The sequence below is a fragment of the Ostrea edulis genome, chromosome 6 (genome assembly GCF_947568905.1).
Source record: "Ostrea edulis chromosome 6, xbOstEdul1.1, whole genome shotgun sequence".
Taxonomy (NCBI): domain Eukaryota; kingdom Metazoa; phylum Mollusca; class Bivalvia; order Ostreida; family Ostreidae; genus Ostrea; species Ostrea edulis.
Genome location: NC_079169.1, coordinates 49,759,609 through 49,779,099, shown reverse-complemented (window position 1 = coordinate 49,779,099; position 19,491 = coordinate 49,759,609). Strand labels below are relative to the sequence as shown.

The 19,491-nt window shown below is 36.8% G+C and overlaps 1 protein-coding gene across 1 annotated transcript in view; it reads right to left on the bottom strand.

The window, feature by feature from the left end:
• LOC125646912 (uncharacterized) overlaps window positions 1-19,491 on the bottom strand; it is a 324,296-nt gene that overhangs the window by 158,326 nt on the left and 146,479 nt on the right. The window contains exons 147-186 of the mRNA XM_056139838.1: window positions 19,004-19,117; window positions 18,497-18,610; window positions 18,282-18,395; window positions 17,721-17,834; window positions 17,379-17,492; window positions 16,529-16,642; window positions 16,022-16,135; window positions 15,807-15,920; window positions 15,246-15,359; window positions 14,904-15,017; window positions 14,054-14,167; window positions 13,547-13,660; window positions 13,332-13,445; window positions 12,771-12,884; window positions 12,431-12,544; window positions 11,581-11,694; window positions 11,071-11,184; window positions 10,856-10,969; window positions 10,295-10,408; window positions 9,953-10,066; window positions 9,103-9,216; window positions 8,601-8,714; window positions 8,386-8,499; window positions 7,825-7,938; window positions 7,483-7,596; window positions 6,633-6,746; window positions 6,120-6,233; window positions 5,905-6,018; window positions 5,344-5,457; window positions 5,002-5,115; window positions 4,152-4,265; window positions 3,645-3,758; window positions 3,430-3,543; window positions 2,869-2,982; window positions 2,527-2,640; window positions 1,677-1,790; window positions 1,170-1,283; window positions 955-1,068; window positions 394-507; window positions 52-165 (exon numbers count right to left, since the gene is read on the bottom strand). Of these exons, the coding sequence (XP_055995813.1) occupies window positions 52-165; window positions 394-507; window positions 955-1,068; window positions 1,170-1,283; window positions 1,677-1,790; window positions 2,527-2,640; window positions 2,869-2,982; window positions 3,430-3,543; window positions 3,645-3,758; window positions 4,152-4,265; window positions 5,002-5,115; window positions 5,344-5,457; window positions 5,905-6,018; window positions 6,120-6,233; window positions 6,633-6,746; window positions 7,483-7,596; window positions 7,825-7,938; window positions 8,386-8,499; window positions 8,601-8,714; window positions 9,103-9,216; window positions 9,953-10,066; window positions 10,295-10,408; window positions 10,856-10,969; window positions 11,071-11,184; window positions 11,581-11,694; window positions 12,431-12,544; window positions 12,771-12,884; window positions 13,332-13,445; window positions 13,547-13,660; window positions 14,054-14,167; window positions 14,904-15,017; window positions 15,246-15,359; window positions 15,807-15,920; window positions 16,022-16,135; window positions 16,529-16,642; window positions 17,379-17,492; window positions 17,721-17,834; window positions 18,282-18,395; window positions 18,497-18,610; window positions 19,004-19,117 (4,560 nt within the window). The remainder of the gene's footprint in view (window positions 1-51; window positions 166-393; window positions 508-954; window positions 1,069-1,169; window positions 1,284-1,676; window positions 1,791-2,526; window positions 2,641-2,868; window positions 2,983-3,429; window positions 3,544-3,644; window positions 3,759-4,151; window positions 4,266-5,001; window positions 5,116-5,343; window positions 5,458-5,904; window positions 6,019-6,119; window positions 6,234-6,632; window positions 6,747-7,482; window positions 7,597-7,824; window positions 7,939-8,385; window positions 8,500-8,600; window positions 8,715-9,102; window positions 9,217-9,952; window positions 10,067-10,294; window positions 10,409-10,855; window positions 10,970-11,070; window positions 11,185-11,580; window positions 11,695-12,430; window positions 12,545-12,770; window positions 12,885-13,331; window positions 13,446-13,546; window positions 13,661-14,053; window positions 14,168-14,903; window positions 15,018-15,245; window positions 15,360-15,806; window positions 15,921-16,021; window positions 16,136-16,528; window positions 16,643-17,378; window positions 17,493-17,720; window positions 17,835-18,281; window positions 18,396-18,496; window positions 18,611-19,003; window positions 19,118-19,491) is intronic.

Sequence of the window (19,491 nt, the reverse complement as noted above, 5' to 3'; positions counted from 1 at the left end):
TTTGAAAACATGTGCCCTTTCTGATGTATACACTATATACAATCTCCTTACTTTGCGTGCAGTTGGTTCCATTCAATCCTGACGCACATTGACATTCGTAACCATTGATGAGATCCACGCATGTTCCATTGTTCTCACAAGGTTGGTCAACACATTCATCGATATCTACAACAATCAGCAAGGCATGAATAAAACAATAACTGTTTCTGCAATTTCTACCACTGAATAGTGCTCCTTCGTGCATAATGTAATACAATTCATATCGTCAACCAATGCAACACACTTCGTAGTCATGATTAAAACTTTTTCATGACTAATTTCAACAACGAAGTATTGGATTATTTCATCAAGAGTAAAAGTTCCCGTTTGTGCATTGCGTTCTTGCACACTCACCGACAGTACAGTTTTTGCCGTTGAATCCCATAACACATGCACACTGGTAATCGTTGATGAGGTCTACACAGGTTCCATCATTCTGGCATGGTCCGTCAGAACACTCATCGATATCTACGAATATTACAAAATAGCATAATGATATCAGTAATAATAATGAGGATTGGTTTTATATAGCGCTTTTTCCAGCTGTTCAAAGCGCTTTACAATACATTATTACCCTGGCAGACCTTGTATCAATCTAGAAATTTTTCAGCTTCCTGGGAAGCATACAGTGTAAGGTGCCGTTAAGGCGCTGGAGCAATAACATTCTAATATTATCTTTCACTGTCTATAGCCAGGTACCCCTTTTACACTTGGGTGGAGTGAGGAAATTCATGTAAAGTGCCTTTCCCAAGAACAAAACGTCGGCCCTGCCACGGCCAGGACTCCAACCCAAGACCTTTCGGTCGCGCGTCTGACAGCCTAACCACTAGGTCACCGACGCCACCAACGAACACTTCACTTAACCTTGCGTATTTGACATTGAAATTGAATGTAGATGGGTAAAATAGACTTTACTTGTTGAACAGTTTGTGTCTGCAAAACCAGGGACACAATCACACTGGTAGTTGTTTACAAGGTCCACACACGTTCCGTTGTTTTGACAAGGATCCCCAGCACATTCATCCATATCTGAATTTCAAAGAAAATTGTGGGATATAGCGTACAATAACATCACCTTAACACACAAGTTTTCGGCCAATTATTTTCAACTGCATTTTGATGAAACTTACTATTCTCGCAGTGAGTCCAATTAAATCCCGGAACACATTGACATTCGTAGGTATTAATTTGATCTATGCATGTTCCATTGTTCTGACAAGGTTCCGCCACACACCCATCTATATCTGAAATGAAATAGATTCTATATCAGCAAAGAAAGGATCTTTTTTCATGAAAAGATACACGAATTGAATGATGTGTTCATTATTTTCAATTTTTGTAGAAACCCAAGGCATTGAAATAACAAAAATCCTGCAATTTGTAACATCTTTTGAGGGAACACTCTATTTCGATCCGTTGTCAGTACATTTATACGATTTCATTAAAATGAAATAATGTTCTTTTCTTTTTAAATTGTTGTGTTCCTATTAATAATAGTTTGTACAGACTTCAAATCAAACGTGATTTACCAATGCCAAAAATTAAAACCAAGCAAGAATAATCACCAAGAAACCCTTTGTCAATATTCAGTATCATATTTCAAAAAGTGTGTCCATTCTGATACCCAATCTCCTTACTTTCTGTGCAGTTGGTTCCATTAAATCCTGCCACGCATTGACATTTGTAGCCATTGATGAGATCCACGCATGTTCCATTGTTCTCGCATGGTTGGTCAATACAGTCATCGATATCTGCAACAATGCGCAGGGCATAGATATAGAATAATTCTTTCTGCATTTCCTCTGACCCAATACTTGGTGGATAATGTAACACCATTCATAAAATCAACCAATGAAATACACTCTGTAGGCATTAGAACAGCGTTTCAATTACTGACGTCAGTATATTTTAAGACTATTTTACGACGATTAAATGTCGTCAAGGTCTTTCTACTGTTTCATAGTGTAGCGAAACAGTGATGTTTCTTTTTAAATCTTGGCAAAAATGTCAAAAGTATCAAACAAAAAAGTAAACCAGGGCATAATTTGTCTGTCAATTTAATAAGATACACCACTTCAAGAATGTGTCGATTACTTTCAATTTTCGTTGAGAAATCCAAGATGTTTCCATTTCAAAAAGCGTGTAATTTGTACCAGATTTTGAGGGGAAAACTGTTTTTGTCCATTATCACTACATACATGTCCACGTATATACCATTTCCTTAAAATGAAATAATTTTACTTTCTCCTTGAATTTTTGTGATTCATTCCTTACAATAATAATTTGTACAAACTTAAAATCAAACGTGCTTTACGAATGCAATAAACTAAAAGAGATTAAAATTTAGTCCCAAAGAAACGCTTTGTGAATTTGCAAACATTTGATACGTACTCAATACGTTAAATACGTTACAGGTAGTCAATAGCCAGCATCATATTTGAAACCATGTGCCCTTTCTGATGCATACACTATATACAATCTCCTTACTTTGCGTGCAGTTGGTTCCATTCAATCCTGACGCACATTGACATTCGTAACCATTGATGAGATCCACGCATGTTCCATTGTTCTCACAAGGTTGGTCAACACATTCATCGATATCTACAACAATCAGCAAGGCATGAATAAAACAATAACTGTTTCTGCAATTTCTACCACTGAATAGTGCTCCTTCGTGCATAATGTAATACAATTCATATCATCAACCAATGCAACACACTTCGTAGTCATGATTAAAACTTTTTCATGACTAATTTCAACAACGAAGTATTGGATTATTTCATCAGGAGTAAAAGTTCCCGTTTGTGCATTGCGTTCTTGCACACTCACCGACAGTACAGTTTTTGCCGTTGAATCCCATAACACATGCACACTGGTAATCGTTGATGAGGTCTACACAGGTTCCATCATTCTGGCATGGTCCGTCAGAACACTCATCGATATCTACGAATATTACAAAATAGCATAATGATATCAATAATGATAATGAGGATTGGTTTTATATAGCGCTTTTTCCAGCTGTTCAAAGCGCTTTACAATACATTATTACCCTGGCAGACCTTGTATCAATCTAGAAATTTCTCAGCTTCCTGGGAAGCATACAGTGTAAGGTGCCGTTAAGGCGCTGGAGCAATAACATTCTAACATTATCTTTCACTGTCTATAGCCAGGTACCCCTTTTACACTTGGGTGGAGTGAGGAAATTCATGTAAAGTGCCTTTCCCAAGAACAAAACGTCGGCCCTGCCACGGCCAGGACTCCAACCCAAGACCTTTCGGTCGCGCGTCTGACAGCCTAACCACTAGGTCACCGACGCCACCAACGAACACTTCACTTAACCTTGCGTATTTGACATTGAAATTGAATGTAGATGGGTAAAATAGACTTTACTTGTTGAACAGTTTGTGTCTGCAAAACCAGGGACACAATCACACTGGTAGTTGTTTACAAGGTCCACACACGTTCCGTTGTTTTGACAAGGATCCCCAGCACATTCATCCATATCTGAATTTCAAAGAAAATTGTGGGATATAGCGTACAATAACATCACCTTAACACACAAGTTTTCGGCCAATCATTTTCAACTGCATTTTGATGAAACTTACTATTCTCGCAGTGAGTCCAATTAAATCCCGGAACACATTGACATTCGTAGGTATTAATTTGATCTATGCATGTTCCATTGTTCTGACAAGGTTCCGCCACACACCCATCTATATCTGAAATGAAATAGATTCTATATCAGCAAAGAAAGGATCTTTTTTCATGAAAAGATACACGAATTGAATGATGTGTTCATTATTTTCAATTTTTGTAGAAACCCAAGGCATTGAAATAACAAAAATCCTGCAATTTGTAACATCTTTTGAGGGAACACTCTATTTCGATCCGTTGTCAGTACATTTATACGATTTCATTAAAATGAAATAATGTTCTTTTCTTTTTAAATTGTTGTGTTCCTATTAATAATAGTTTGTACAGACTTCAAATCAAACGTGATTTACCAATGCCAAAAATTAAAACCAAGCAAGAATAATCACCAAGAAACCCTTTGTCAATATTCAGTATCATATTTCAAAAAGTGTGTCCATTCTGATACCCAATCTCCTTACTTTCTGTGCAGTTGGTTCCATTAAATCCTGCCACGCATTGACATTTGTAGCCATTGATGAGATCCACGCATGTTCCATTGTTCTCGCATGGTTGGTCAATACAGTCATCGATATCTGCAACAATGCGCAGGGCATAGATATAGAATAATTCTTTCTGCATTTCCTCTGACCCAATACTTGGTGGATAATGTAACACCATTCATAAAATCAACCAATGAAATACACTCTGTAGGCATCAGAACAGCGTTTCAATTACTGACGTCAGTATATTTTAAGACTATTTTACGACGATTAAATGTCGTCAAGGTCTTTCTACTGTTTCATAGTGTAGCGAAACAGTGATGTTTCTTTTTAAATCTTGGCAAAAATGTCAAAAGTATCAAACAAAAAAGTAAACCAGGGCATAATTTGTCTGTCAATTTAATAAGATACACCACTTCAAGAATGTGTCGATTACTTTCAATTTTCGTTGAGAAATCCAAGATGTTTCCATTTCAAAAAGCGTGTAATTTGTACCAGATTTTGAGGGGAAAACTGTTTTTGTCCATTATCACTACATACATGTCCACGTATATACCATTTCCTTAAAATGAAATAATTTTACTTTCTCCTTGAATTTTTGTGATTCATTCCTTACAATAATAATTTGTACAAACTTAAAATCAAACGTGCTTTACGAATGCAATAAACTAAAAGAGATTAAAATTTAGTCCCAAAGAAACGCTTTGTGAATTTGCAAACATTTGATACGTACTCAATACGTTAAATACGTTACAGGTAGTCAATAGCCAGCATCATATTTGAAACCATGTGCCCTTTCTGATGCATACACTATATACAATCTCCTTACTTTGCGTGCAGTTGGTTCCATTCAATCCTGACGCACATTGACATTCGTAACCATTGATGAGATCCACGCATGTTCCATTGTTCTCACAAGGTTGGTCAACACATTCATCGATATCTACAACAATCAGCAAGGCATGAATAAAACAATAACTGTTTCTGCAATTTCTACCACTGAATAGTGCTCCTTCGTGCATAATGTAATACAATTCATATCATCAACCAATGCAACACACTTCGTAGTCATGATTAAAACTTTTTCATGACTAATTTCAACAACGAAGTATTGGATTATTTCATCAGGAGTAAAAGTTCCCGTTTGTGCATTGCGTTCTTGCACACTCACCGACAGTACAGTTTTTGCCGTTGAATCCCATAACACATGCACACTGGTAATCGTTGATGAGGTCTACACAGGTTCCATCATTCTGGCATGGTCCGTCAGAACACTCATCGATATCTACGAATATTACAAAATAGCATAATGATATCAATAATGATAATGAGGATTGGTTTTATATAGCGCTTTTTCCAGCTGTTCAAAGCGCTTTACAATACATTATTACCCTGGCAGACCTTGTATCAATCTAGAAATTTCTCAGCTTCCTGGGAAGCATACAGTGTAAGGTGCCGTTAAGGCGCTGGAGCAATAACATTCTAACATTATCTTTCACTGTCTATAGCCAGGTACCCCTTTTACACTTGGGTGGAGTGAGGAAATTCATGTAAAGTGCCTTTCCCAAGAACAAAACGTCGGCCCTGCCACGGCCAGGACTCCAACCCAAGACCTTTCGGTCGCGCGTCTGACAGCCTAACCACTAGGTCACCGACGCCACCAACGAACACTTCACTTAACCTTGCGTATTTGACATTGAAATTGAATGTAGATGGGTAAAATAGACTTTACTTGTTGAACAGTTTGTGTCTGCAAAACCAGGGACACAATCACACTGGTAGTTGTTTACAAGGTCCACACACGTTCCGTTGTTTTGACAAGGATCCCCAGCACATTCATCCATATCTGAATTTCAAAGAAAATTGTGGGATATAGCGTACAATAACATCACCTTAACACACAAGTTTTCGGCCAATCATTTTCAACTGCATTTTGATGAAACTTACTATTCTCGCAGTGAGTCCAATTAAATCCCGGAACACATTGACATTCGTAGGTATTAATTTGATCTATGCATGTTCCATTGTTCTGACAAGGTTCCGCCACACACCCATCTATATCTGAAATGAAATAGATTCTATATCAGCAAAGAAAGGATCTTTTTTCATGAAAAGATACACGAATTGAATGATGTGTTCATTATTTTCAATTTTTGTAGAAACCCAAGGCATTGAAATAACAAAAATCCTGCAATTTGTAACATCTTTTGAGGGAACACTCTATTTCGATCCGTTGTCAGTACATTTACATGTATACGATTTCATTAAAATGAAATAATGTTCTTTTCTTTTTAAATTGTTGTGTTCCTATTAATAATAGTTTGTACAGACTTCAAATCAAACGTGATTTACCGATGCCAAAAATTAAAACCAAGCAAGAATAATCACCAAGACACCCTTTGTCAATATTCAGTATCATATTTCAAAAAGTGTGTCCATTCTGATACCCAATCTCCTTACTTTCTGTGCAGTTGGTTCCATTAAATCCTGCCACGCATTGACATTTGTAGCCATTGACGAGATCCACGCATGTTCCATTGTTCTCGCATGGTTGGTCAATACAGTCATCGATATCTGCAACAATGCGCAAGGCATAGATATAGAATAATTCTTTCTGCATTTCCTCTGACCCAATACTTGGTGGATAATGTAACACCATTCATAAAATCCACCAATGAAATACACTCTGTAGGCATCAGAACAGCGTTTCAATTACTGACGTCAGTATATTTTAAGACTATTTTACGACGATTAAATGTCGTCAAGGTCTTTCTACTGTTTCATAGTGTAGCGAAACAGTGATGTTTCTTTTTAAATCTTGGCAAAAATGTCAAAAGTATCAAACAAAAAAGTAAACCAGGGCATAATTTGTCTGTCAATTTAATAAGATACACCACTTCAAGAATGTGTCGATTACTTTCAATTTTCGTTGAGAAATCCAAGATGTTTCCATTTCAAAAAGCGTGTAATTTGTACCAGATTTTGAGGGAAAAACTGTTTTTGTCCATTATCACTACATACATGTCCACGTATATACCATTTCCTTAAAATGAAATAATTTTACTTTCTCCTTGAATTTTTGTGATTCATTCCTTACAATAATAATTTGTACAAACTTAAAATCAAACGTGCTTTACGAATGCAATAAACTAAAAGAGATTAAAATTTAGTCCCAAAGAAACGCTTTGTGAATTTGCAAACATTTGATACGTACTCAATACGTTAAATACGTTACAGGTAGTCAATAGCCAGCATCATATTTGAAAACATGTGCCCTTTCTGATGCATACACTATATACAATCTCCTTACTTTGCGTGCAGTTGGTTCCATTCAATCCTGACGCACATTGACATTCGTAACCATTGATGAGATCCACGCATGTTCCATTGTTCTCACAAGGTTGGTCAACACATTCATCGATATCTACAACAATCGGCAAGGCATGAATAAAACAATAACTGTTTCTGCAATTTCTACCACTGAATAGTGCTCCTTCGTGCATAATGTAATACAATTCATATCATCAACCAATGCAACACACTTCGTAGTCATGATTAAAACTTTTTCATGACTAATTTCAACAACGAAGTATTGGATTATTTCATCAGGAGTAAAAGTTCCCGTTTGTGCATTGCGTTCTTGCACACTCACCGACAGTACAGTTTTTGCCGTTGAATCCCATAACACATGCACACTGGTAATCGTTGATGAGGTCTACACAGGTTCCATCATTCTGGCATGGTCCGTCAGAACACTCATCGATATCTACGAATATTACAAAATAGCATAATGATATTAATAATAATAATGAGGATTGGTTTTATATAGCGCTTTTTCCAGCTGTTCAAAGCGCTTTACAATACATTATTACCCTGGCAGACCTTATATCAATCTAGAAATTTCTCAGCTTCCTGGGAAGCATACAGTGTAAGGTGCCGTTAAGGCGCTGGAGCAATAACATTCTAACATTATCTTTCACTGTCTATAGCCAGGTACCCCTTTTACACTTGGGTGGAGTGAGGAAATTCATGTAAAGTGCCTTTCCCAAGAACAAAACGTCGGCCCTGCCACGGCCAGGACTCCAACCCAAGACCTTTCGGTCGCGCGTCTGACAGCCTAACCACTAGGTCACCGACGCCACCAACGAACACTTCACTTAACCTTGCGTATTTGACATTGAAATTGAATGTAGATGGCTAAAATAGACTTTACTTGTTGAACAGTTTGTGTCTGCAAAACCAGGGACACAATCACACTGGTAGTTGTTTACAAGGTCCACACACGTTCCGTTGTTTTGACAAGGATCCCCAGCACATTCATCCATATCTGAATTTCAAAGAAAATTGTGGGATATAGCGTACAATAACATCACCTTAACACACAAGTTTTCGGCCAATCATTTTCAACTGCATTTTGATGAAACTTACTATTCTCGCAGTGAGTCCAATTAAATCCCGGAACACATTGACATTCGTAGGTATTAATTTGATCTATGCATGTTCCATTGTTCTGACAAGGTTCCGCCACACACCCATCTATATCTGAAATGAAATAGATTCTATATCAGCAAAGAAAGGATCTTTTTTCATGAAAAGATACACGAATTGAATGATGTGTTCATTATTTTCAATTTTTGTAGAAACCCAAGGCATTGAAATAACAAAAATCCTGCAATTTGTAACATCTTTTGAGGGAACACTCTATTTCGATCCGTTGTCAGTACATTTATACGAGTTCATTAAAATGAAATAATGTTCTTTTTAAATTGTTGTGTTCCTATTAATAATAGTTTGTACAGACTTCAAATCAAACGTAATTTACCAATGCCAAAAATTAAAACCAAGCAAGAATAATCACCAAGACACCCTTTGTCAATATTCAGTATCATATTTCAAAAAGTGTGTCCATTCTGATACCCAATCTCCTTACTTTCTGTGCAGTTGGTTCCATTAAATCCTGCCACGCATTGACATTTGTAGGCATTGACGAGATCCACGCATGTTCCATTGTTCTCGCATGGTTGGTCAATACAGTCATCGATATCTGCAACAATCCGCAGGGCATAGATATAGAATAATTCTTTCTGCATTTCCTCTGACCCAATACTTGGTGGATAATGTAACACCATTCATAAAATCAACCAATGAAATACACTCTGTAGGCATCAGAACAGCGTTTCAATTACTGACGTCAGTATATTTTAAGACTATTTTACGACGATTAAATGTCGTCAAGGTCTTTCTACTGTTTCATAGTGTAGCGAAACAGTGATGTTTCTTTTTAAATCTTGGCAAAAATGTCAAAAGTATCAAACAAAAAAGTAAACCAGGGCATAATTTGTCTGTCAATTTAATAAGATACACCACTTCAAGAATGTGTCGATTACTTTCAATTTTCGTTGAGAAATCCAAGATGTTTCCATTTCAAAAAGCGTGTAATTTGTACCAGATTTTGAGGGGAAAACTGTTTTTGTCCATTATCACTACATACATGTCCACGTATATACCATTTCCTTAAAATGAAATAATTTTACTTTCTCCTTGAATTTTTGTGATTCATTCCTTACAATAATAATTTGTACAAACTTAAAATCAAACGTGCTTTACGAATGCAATAAACTAAAAGAGATTAAAATTTAGTCCCAAAGAAACGCTTTGTGAATTTGCAAACATTTGATACGTACTCAATACGTTAAATACGTTACAGGTAGTCAATAGCCAGCATCATATTTGAAAACATGTGCCCTTTCTGATGCATACACTATATACAATCTCCTTACTTTGCGTGCAGTTGGTTCCATTCAATCCTGACGCACATTGACATTCGTAACCATTGATGAGATCCACGCATGTTCCATTGTTCTCACAAGGTTGGTCAACACATTCATCGATATCTACAACAATCAGCAAGGCATGAATAAAACAATAACTGTTTCTGCAATTTCTACCACTGAATAGTGCTCCTTCGTGCATAATGTAATACAATTCATATCGTCAACCAATGCAACACACTTCGTAGTCATGATTAAAACTTTTTCATGACTAATTTCAACAACGAAGTATTGGATTATTTCATCAGGAGTAAAAGTTCCCGTTTGTGCATTGCGTTCTTGCACACTCACCGACAGTACAGTTTTTGCCGTTGAATCCCATAACACATGCACACTGGTAATCGTTGATGAGGTCTACACAGGTTCCATCATTCTGGCATGGTCCGTCAGAACACTCATCGATATCTACGAATATTACAAAATAGCATAATGATATCAGTAATAATAATGAGGATTGGTTTTATATAGCGCTTTTTCCAGCTGTTCAAAGCGCTTTACAATACATTATTACCCTGGCAGACCTTGTATCAATCTAGAAATTTCTCAGCTTCCTGGGAAGCATACAGTGTAAGGTGCCGTTAAGGCGCTGGAGCAATAACATTCTAATATTATCTTTCACTGTCTATAGCCAGGTACCCCTTTTACACTTGGGTGGAGTGAGGAAATTCATGTAAAGTGCCTTTCCCAAGAACAAAACGTCGGCCCTGCCACGGCCAGGACTCCAACCCAAGACCTTTCGGTCGCGCGTCTGACAGCCTAACCACTAGGTCACCGACGCCACCAACGAACACTTCACTTAACCTTGCGTATTTGACATTGAAATTGAATGTAGATGGGTAAAATAGACTTTACTTGTTGAACAGTTTGTGTCTGCAAAACCAGGGACACAATCACACTGGTAGTTGTTTACAAGGTCCACACACGTTCCGTTGTTTTGACAAGGATCCCCAGCACATTCATCCATATCTGAATTTCAAAGAAAATTGTGGGATATAGCGAACAATAACATCACCTTAACACACAAGTTTTCGGCCAATTATTTTCAACTGCATTTTGATGAAACTTACTATTCTCGCAGTGAGTCCAATTAAATCCCGGAACACATTGACATTCGTAGGTATTAATTTGATCTATGCATGTTCCATTGTTCTGACAAGGTTCCGCCACACACCCATCTATATCTGAAATGAAATAGATTCTATATCAGCAAAGAAAGGATCTTTTTTCATGAAAAGATACACGAATTGAATGATGTGTTCATTATTTTCAATTTTTGTAGAAACCCAAGGCATTGAAATAACAAAAATCCTGCAATTTGTAACATCTTTTGAGGGAACACTCTATTTCGATTCGTTGTCAGTACATTTACATGTATACGATTTCATTAAAATGAAATAATCTTTTCTTTTTAAATTGTTGTGTTCCTATTAATAATAGTTTGTACAGACTTCAAATCAAACGTGATTTACCGATGCCAAAAATTAAAACCAAGCAAGAATAATCACCAAGACACCCTTTGTCAATATTCAGTATCATATTTCAAAAAGTGTGTCCATTCTGATACCCAATCTCCTTACTTTCTGTGCAGTTGGTTCCATTAAATCCTGCCACGCATTGACATTTGTAGCCATTGATGAGATCCACGCATGTTCCATTGTTCTCGCATGGTTGGTCAATACAGTCATCGATATCTGCAACAATCCGCAGGGCATAGATATAGAATAATTCTTTCTGCATTTCCTCTGACCCAATACTTGGTGGATAATGTAACACCATTCATAAAATCAACCAATGAAATACACTCTGTAGGCATCAGAACAGCGTTTCAATTACTGACGTCAGTATATTTTAAGACTATTTTACGACGATTAAATGTCGTCAAGGTCTTTCTACTGTTTCATAGTGTAGCGAAACAGTGATGTTTCTTTTTAAATCTTGGCAAAAATGTCAAAAGTATCAAACAAAAAAGTAAACCAGGGCATAATTTGTCTGTCAATTTAATAAGATACACCACTTCAAGAATGTGTCGATTACTTTCAATTTTCGTTGAGAAATCCAAGATGTTTCCATTTCAAAAAGCGTGTAATTTGTACCAGGTTTTGAGGGAAAAACTGTTTTTGTCCATTATCACTACATACGTGTCCACGTATATACCATTTCCTTAAAATGAAATAATTTTACTTTCTCCTTGAATTTTTGTGATTCATTCCTTACAATAATAATTTGTACAAACTTAAAATCAAACGTGCTTTACGAATGCAATAAACTAAAAGAGATTAAAATTTAGTCCCAAAGAAACGCTTTGTGAATTTGCAAACATTTGATACGTACTCAATACGTTAAATACGTTACAGGTAGTCAATAGCCAGCATCATATTTGAAAACATGTGCCCTTTCTGATACATACACTATATACAATCTCCTTACTTTGCGTGCAGTTGGTTCCATTCAATCCTGACGCACATTGACATTCGTAACCATTGATGAGATCCACGCATGTTCCATTGTTCTCACAAGGTTGGTCAACACATTCATCGATATCTACAACAATCGGCAAGGCATGAATAAAACAATAACTTTCTGCAATTTCTACCACTGAATAGTGCTCCTTCGTGCATAATGTAATACAATTCATATCATCAACCAATGCAACACACTTCGTAGTCATGATTAAAACTTTTTCATGACTAATTTCAACAACGAAGTATTGGATTATTTCATCAGGAGTAAAAGTTCCCGTTTGTGCATTGCGTTCTTGCACACTCACCGACAGTACAGTTTTTGCCGTTGAATCCCATAACACATGCACACTGGTAATCGTTGATGAGGTCTACACAGGTTCCATCATTCTGGCATGGTCCGTCAGAACACTCATCGATATCTACGAATATTACAAAATAGCATAATGATATCAGTAATAATAATGAGGATTGGTTTTATATAGCGCTTTTTCCAGCTGTTCAAAGCGCTTTACAATACATTATTACCCTGGCAGACCTTATATCAATCTAGAAATTTCTCAGCTTCCTGGGAAGCATACAGTGTAAGGTGCCGTTAAGGCGCTGGAGCAATAACATTCTAATATTATCTTTCACTGTCTATAGCCAGGTACCCCTTTTACACTTGGGTGGAGTGAGGAAATTCATGTAAAGTGCCTTTCCCAAGAACAAAACGTCGGCCCTGCCACGGCCAGGACTCCAACCCAAGACCTTTCGGTCGCGCGTCTGACAGCCTAACCACTAGGTCACCGACGCCACCAACGAACACTTCACTTAACCTTGCGTATTTGACATTGAAATTGAATGTAGATGGGTAAAATAGACTTTACTTGTTGAACAGTTTGTGTCTGCAAAACCAGGGACACAATCACACTGGTAGTTGTTTACAAGGTCCACACACGTTCCGTTGTTTTGACAAGGATCCCCAGCACATTCATCCATATCTGAATTTCAAAGAAAATTGTGGGATATAGCGTACAATAACATCACCTTAACACACAAGTTTTTGGCCAATCATTTTCAACTGCATTTTGATGAAACTTACTATTCTCGCAGTGAGTCCAATTAAATCCCGGAACACATTGACATTCGTAGGTATTAATTTGATCTATGCATGTTCCATTGTTCTGACAAGGTTCCGCCACACACCCATCTATATCTGAAATGAAATAGATTCTATATCAGCAAAGAAAGGATCTTTTTTCATGAAAAGATACACGAATTGAATGATGTGTTCATTATTTTCAATTTTTGTAGAAACCCAAGGCATTGAAATAACAAAAATCCTGCAATTTGTAACATCTTTTGAGGGAACACTCTATTTCGATCCGTTGTCAGTACATTTATACGATTTCATTAAAATGAAATAATGTTCTTTTCTTTTTAAATTGTTGTGTTCCTATTAATAATAGTTTGTACAGACTTCAAATCAAACGTGATTTACCAATGCCAAAAATTAAAACCAAGCAAGAATAATCACCAAGAAACCCTTTGTCAATATTCAGTATCATATTTCAAAAAGTGTGTCCATTCTGATACCCAATCTCCTTACTTTCTGTGCAGTTGGTTCCATTAAATCCTGCCACGCATTGACATTTGTAGCCATTGATGAGATCCACGCATGTTCCATTGTTCTCGCATGGTTGGTCAATACAGTCATCGATATCTGCAACAATGCGCAGGGCATAGATATAGAATAATTCTTTCTGCATTTCCTCTGACCCAATACTTGGTGGATAATGTAACACCATTCATAAAATCAACCAATGAAATACACTCTGTAGGCATCAGAACAGCGTTTCAATTACTGACGTCAGTATATTTTAAGACTATTTTACGACGATTAAATGTCGTCAAGGTCTTTCTACTGTTTCATAGGGTAGCGAAACAGTGATGTTTCTTTTTAAATCTTGGCAAAAATGTCAAAAGTATCAAACAAAAAAGTAAACCAGGGCATAATTTGTCTGTCAATTTAATAAGATACACCACTTCAAGAATGTGTCGATTACTTTCAATTTTCGTTGAGAAATCCAAGATGTTTCCATTTCAAAAAGCGTGTAATTTGTACCAGATTTTGAGGGGAAAACTGTTTTTGTCCATTATCACTACATACATGTCCACGTATATACCATTTCCTTAAAATGAAATAATTTTACTTTCTCCTTGAATTTTTGTGATTCATTCTTTACAATAATAATTTGTACAAACTTAAAATCAAACGTGCTTTACGAATGCAATAAACTAAAAGAGATTAAAATTTAGTCCCAAAGAAACGCGTTGTGAATTTGCAAACATTTGATACGTACTCAATACGTTAAATACGTTACAGGTAGTCAATAGCCAGCATCATATTTGAAAACATGTGCCCTTTCTGATGCATACACTATATACAATCTCCTTACTTTGCGTGCAGTTGGTTCCATTCAATCCTGACGCACATTGACATTCGTAACCATTGATGAGATCCACGCATGTTCCATTGTTCTCACAAGGTTGGTCAACACATTCATCGATATCTACAACAATCGGCAAGGCATGAATAAAACAATAACTGTTTCTGCAATTTCTACCACTGAATAGTGCTCCTTCGTGCATAATGTAATACAATTCATATCATCAACCAATGCAACACACTTCGTAGTCATGATTAAAACTTTTTCATGACTAATTTCAACAACGAAGTATTGGATTATTTCATCAGGAGTAAAAGTTCCCGTTTGTGCATTGCGTTCTTGCACACTCACCGACAGTACAGTTTTTGCCGTTGAATCCCATAACACATGCACACTGGTAATCGTTGATGAGGTCTACACAGGTTCCATCATTCTGGCATGGTCCGTCAGAACACTCATCGATATCTACGAATATTACAAAATAGCATAATGATATCAGTAATAATAATGAGGATTGGTTTTATATAGCGCTTTTTCCAGCTGTTCAAAGCGCTTTACAATACATTATTACCCTGGCAGACCTTATATCAATCTAGAAATTTCTCAGCTTCCTGGGAAGCATACAGTGTAAGGTGCCGTTAAGGCGCTGGAGCAATAACATTCTAACATTATCTTTCACTGTCTATAGCCAGGTACCCCTTTTACACTTGGGTGGAGTGAGGAAATTCATGTAAAGTGCCTTTCCCAAGAACAAAACGTCGGCCCTGCCACGGCCAGGACTCCAACCCAAGACCTTTCGGTCGCGCGTCTGACAGCCTAACCACTAGGTCACCGACGCCACCAACGAACACTTCACTTAACCTTGCGTATTTGACATTGAAATTGAATGTAGATGGGTAAAATAGACTTTACTTGTTGAACAGTTTGTGTCTGCAAAACCAGGGACACAATCACACTGGTAGTTGTTTACAAGGTCCACACACGTTCCGTTGTTTTGACAAGGATCCCCAGCACATTCATCCATATCTGAATTTCAAAGAAAATTGTGGGATATAGCGTACAATAACATCACCTTAACACACAAGTTTTCGGCCAATCATTTTCAACTGCATTTTGATGAAACTTACTATTCTCGCAGTGAGTCCAATTAAATCCCGGAACACATTGACATTCGTAGGTATTAATTTGATCTATGCATGTTCCATTGTTCTGACAAGGTTCCGCCACACACCCATCTATATCTGAAATGAAATAGATTCTATATCAGCAAAGAAAGGATCTTTTTTCATGAAAAGATACACGAATTGAATGATGTGTTCATTATTTTCAATTTTTGTAGAAACCCAAGGCATTGAAATAACAAAAATCCTGCAATTTGTAACATCTTTTGAGGGAACACTCTATTTCGATCCGTTGTCAGTACATTTATACGATTTCATTAAAATGAAATAATGTTCTTTTCTTTTTAAATTGTTGTGTTCCTATTAATAATAGTTTGTACAGACTTCAAATCAAACGTGATTTACCAATGCCAAAAATTAAAACCAAGCAAGAATAATCACCAAGACACCCTTTGTCAATATTCAGTATCATATTTCAAAAAGTGTGTCCATTCTGATACCCAATCTCCTTACTTTCTGTGCAGTTGGTTCCATTAAATCCTGCCACGCATTGACATTTGTAGTCATTGACGAGATCCACGCATGTTCCATTGTTCTCGCATGGTTGGTCAATACAGTCATCGATATCTGCAACAATGCGCAGGGCATAGATATAGAATAATTCTTTCTGCATTTCCTCTGACCCAATACTTGGTGGATAATGTAACACCATTCATAAAATCAACCAATGAAATACACTCTGTAGGCATCAGAACAGCGTTTCAATTACTGACGTCAGTATATTTTAAGACTATTTTACGACGATTAAATGTCGTCAAGGTCTTTCTACTGTTTCATAGGGTAGCGAAACAGTGATGTTTCTTTTTAAATCTTGGCAAAAATGTCAAAAGTATCAAACAAAAAAGTAAACCAGGGCATAATTTGTCTGTCAATTTAATAAGATACACCACTTCAAGAATGTGTCGATTACTTTCAATTTTCGTTGAGAAATCCAAGATGTTTCCATTTCAAAAAGCGTGTAATTTGTACCAGATTTTGAGGGGAAAACTGTTTTTGTCCATTATCACTACATACATGTCCACGTATATACCATTTCCTTAAAATGAAATAATTTTACTTTCTCCTTGAATTTTTGTGATTCATTCCTTACAATAATAATTTGTACAAACTTAAAATCAAACGTGCTTTACGAATGCAATAAACTAAAAGAGATTAAAATTTAGTCCCAAAGAAACGCGTTGTGAATTTGCAAACATTTGATACGTACTCAATACGTTAAATACGTTACAGGTAGTCAATAGCCAGCATCATATTTGAAAACATGTGCCCTTTCTGATGCATACACTATATACAATCTCCTTACTTTGCGTGCAGTTGGTTCCATTCAATCCTGACGCACATTGACATTCGTAACCATTGATGAGATCCACGCATGTTCCATTGTTCTCACAAGGTTGGTCAACACATTCATCGATATCTACAACAATCGGCAAGGCATGAATAAAACAATAACTGTTTCTGCAATTTCTACCACTGAATAGTGCTCCTTCGTGCATAATGTAATACAATTCATATCATCAACCAATGCAACACACTTCGTAGTCATGATTAAAACTTTTTCATGACTAATTTCAACAACGAAGTATTGGATTATTTCATCAGGAGTAAAAGTTCCCGTTTGTGCATTGCGTTCTTGCACACTCACCGACAGTACAGTTTTTGCCGTTGAATCCCATAACACATGCACACTGGTAATCGTTGATGAGGTCTACACAGGTTCCATCATTCTGGCATGGTCCGTCAGAACACTCATCGATATCTACGAATATTACAAAATAGCATAATGATATCAGTAATAATAATGAGGATTGGTTTTATATAGCGCTTTTTCCAGCTGTTCAAAGCGCTTTACAATACATTATTACCCTGGCAGACCTTGTATCAATCTAGAAATTTCTCAGCTTCCTGGGAAGCATACAGTGTAAGGTGCCGTTAAGGCGCTGGAGCAATAACATTCTAACATTATCTTTCACTGTCTATAGCCAGGTACCCCTTTTACACTTGGGTGGAGTGAGGAAATTCATGTAAAGTGCCTTTCCCAAGAACAAAACGTCGGCCCTGCCACGGCCAGGACTCCAACCCAAGACCTTTCGGTCGCGCGTCTGACAGCCTAACCACTAGGTCACCGACGCCACCAACGAACACTTCACTTAACCTTGCGTATTTGACATTGAAATTGAATGTAGATGGGTAAAATAGACTTTACTTGTTGAACAGTTTGTGTCTGCAAAACCAGGGACACAATCACACTGGTAGTTGTTTACAAGGTCCACACACGTTCCGTTGTTTTGACAAGGATCCCCAGCACATTCATCCATATCTGAATTTCAAAGAAAATTGTGGGATATAGCGTACAATAACATCACCTTAACACACAAGTTTTCGGCCAATCATTTTCAACTGCATTTTGATGAAACTTACTATTCTCGCAGTGAGTCCAATTAAATCCCGGAACACATTGACATTCGTAGGTATTAATTTGATCTATGCATGTTCCATTGTTCTGACAAGGTTCCGCCACACACCCATCTATATCTGAAATGAAATAGATTCTATATCAGCAAAGAAAGGATCTTTTTTCATGAAAAGATACACGAATTGAATGATGTGTTCATTATTTTCAATTTTTGTAGAAACCCAAGGCATTGAAATAACAAAAATCCTGCAATTTGTAACATCTTTTGAGGGAACACTCTATTTCGATCCGTTGTCAGTACATTTATACGATTTCATTAAAATGAAATAATGTTCTTTTCTTTTTAAATTGTTGTGTTCCTATTAATAATAGTTTGTACAGACTTCAAATCAAACGTGATTTACCAATGCCAAAAATTAAAACCAAGCAAGAATAATCACCAAGACACCCTTTGTCAATATTCAGTATCATATTTCAAAAAGTGTGTCCATTCTGATACCCAATCTCCTTACTTTCTGTGCAGTTGGTTCCATTAAATCCTGCCACGCATTGACATTTGTAGTCATTGACGAGATCCACGCATGTTCCATTGTTCTCGCATGGTTGGTCAATACAGTCATCGATATCTGCAACAATGCGCAGGGCATAGATATAGAATAATTCTTTCTGCATTTCCTCTGACCCAATACTTGGTGGATAATGTAACACCATTCATAAAATCAACCAATGAAATACACTCTGTAGGCATCAGAACAGCGTTTCAATTACTGACGTCAGTATATTTTAAGACTATTTTACGACGATTAAATGTCGTCAAGGTCTTTCTACTGTTTCATAGGGTAGCGAAACAGTGATGTTTCTTTTTAAATCTTGGCAAAAATGTCAAAAGTATCAAACAAAAAAGTAAACCAGGGCATAATTTGTCTGTCAATTTAATAAGATACACCACTTCAAGAATGTGTCGATTACTTTCAATTTTCGTTGAGAAATCCAAGATGTT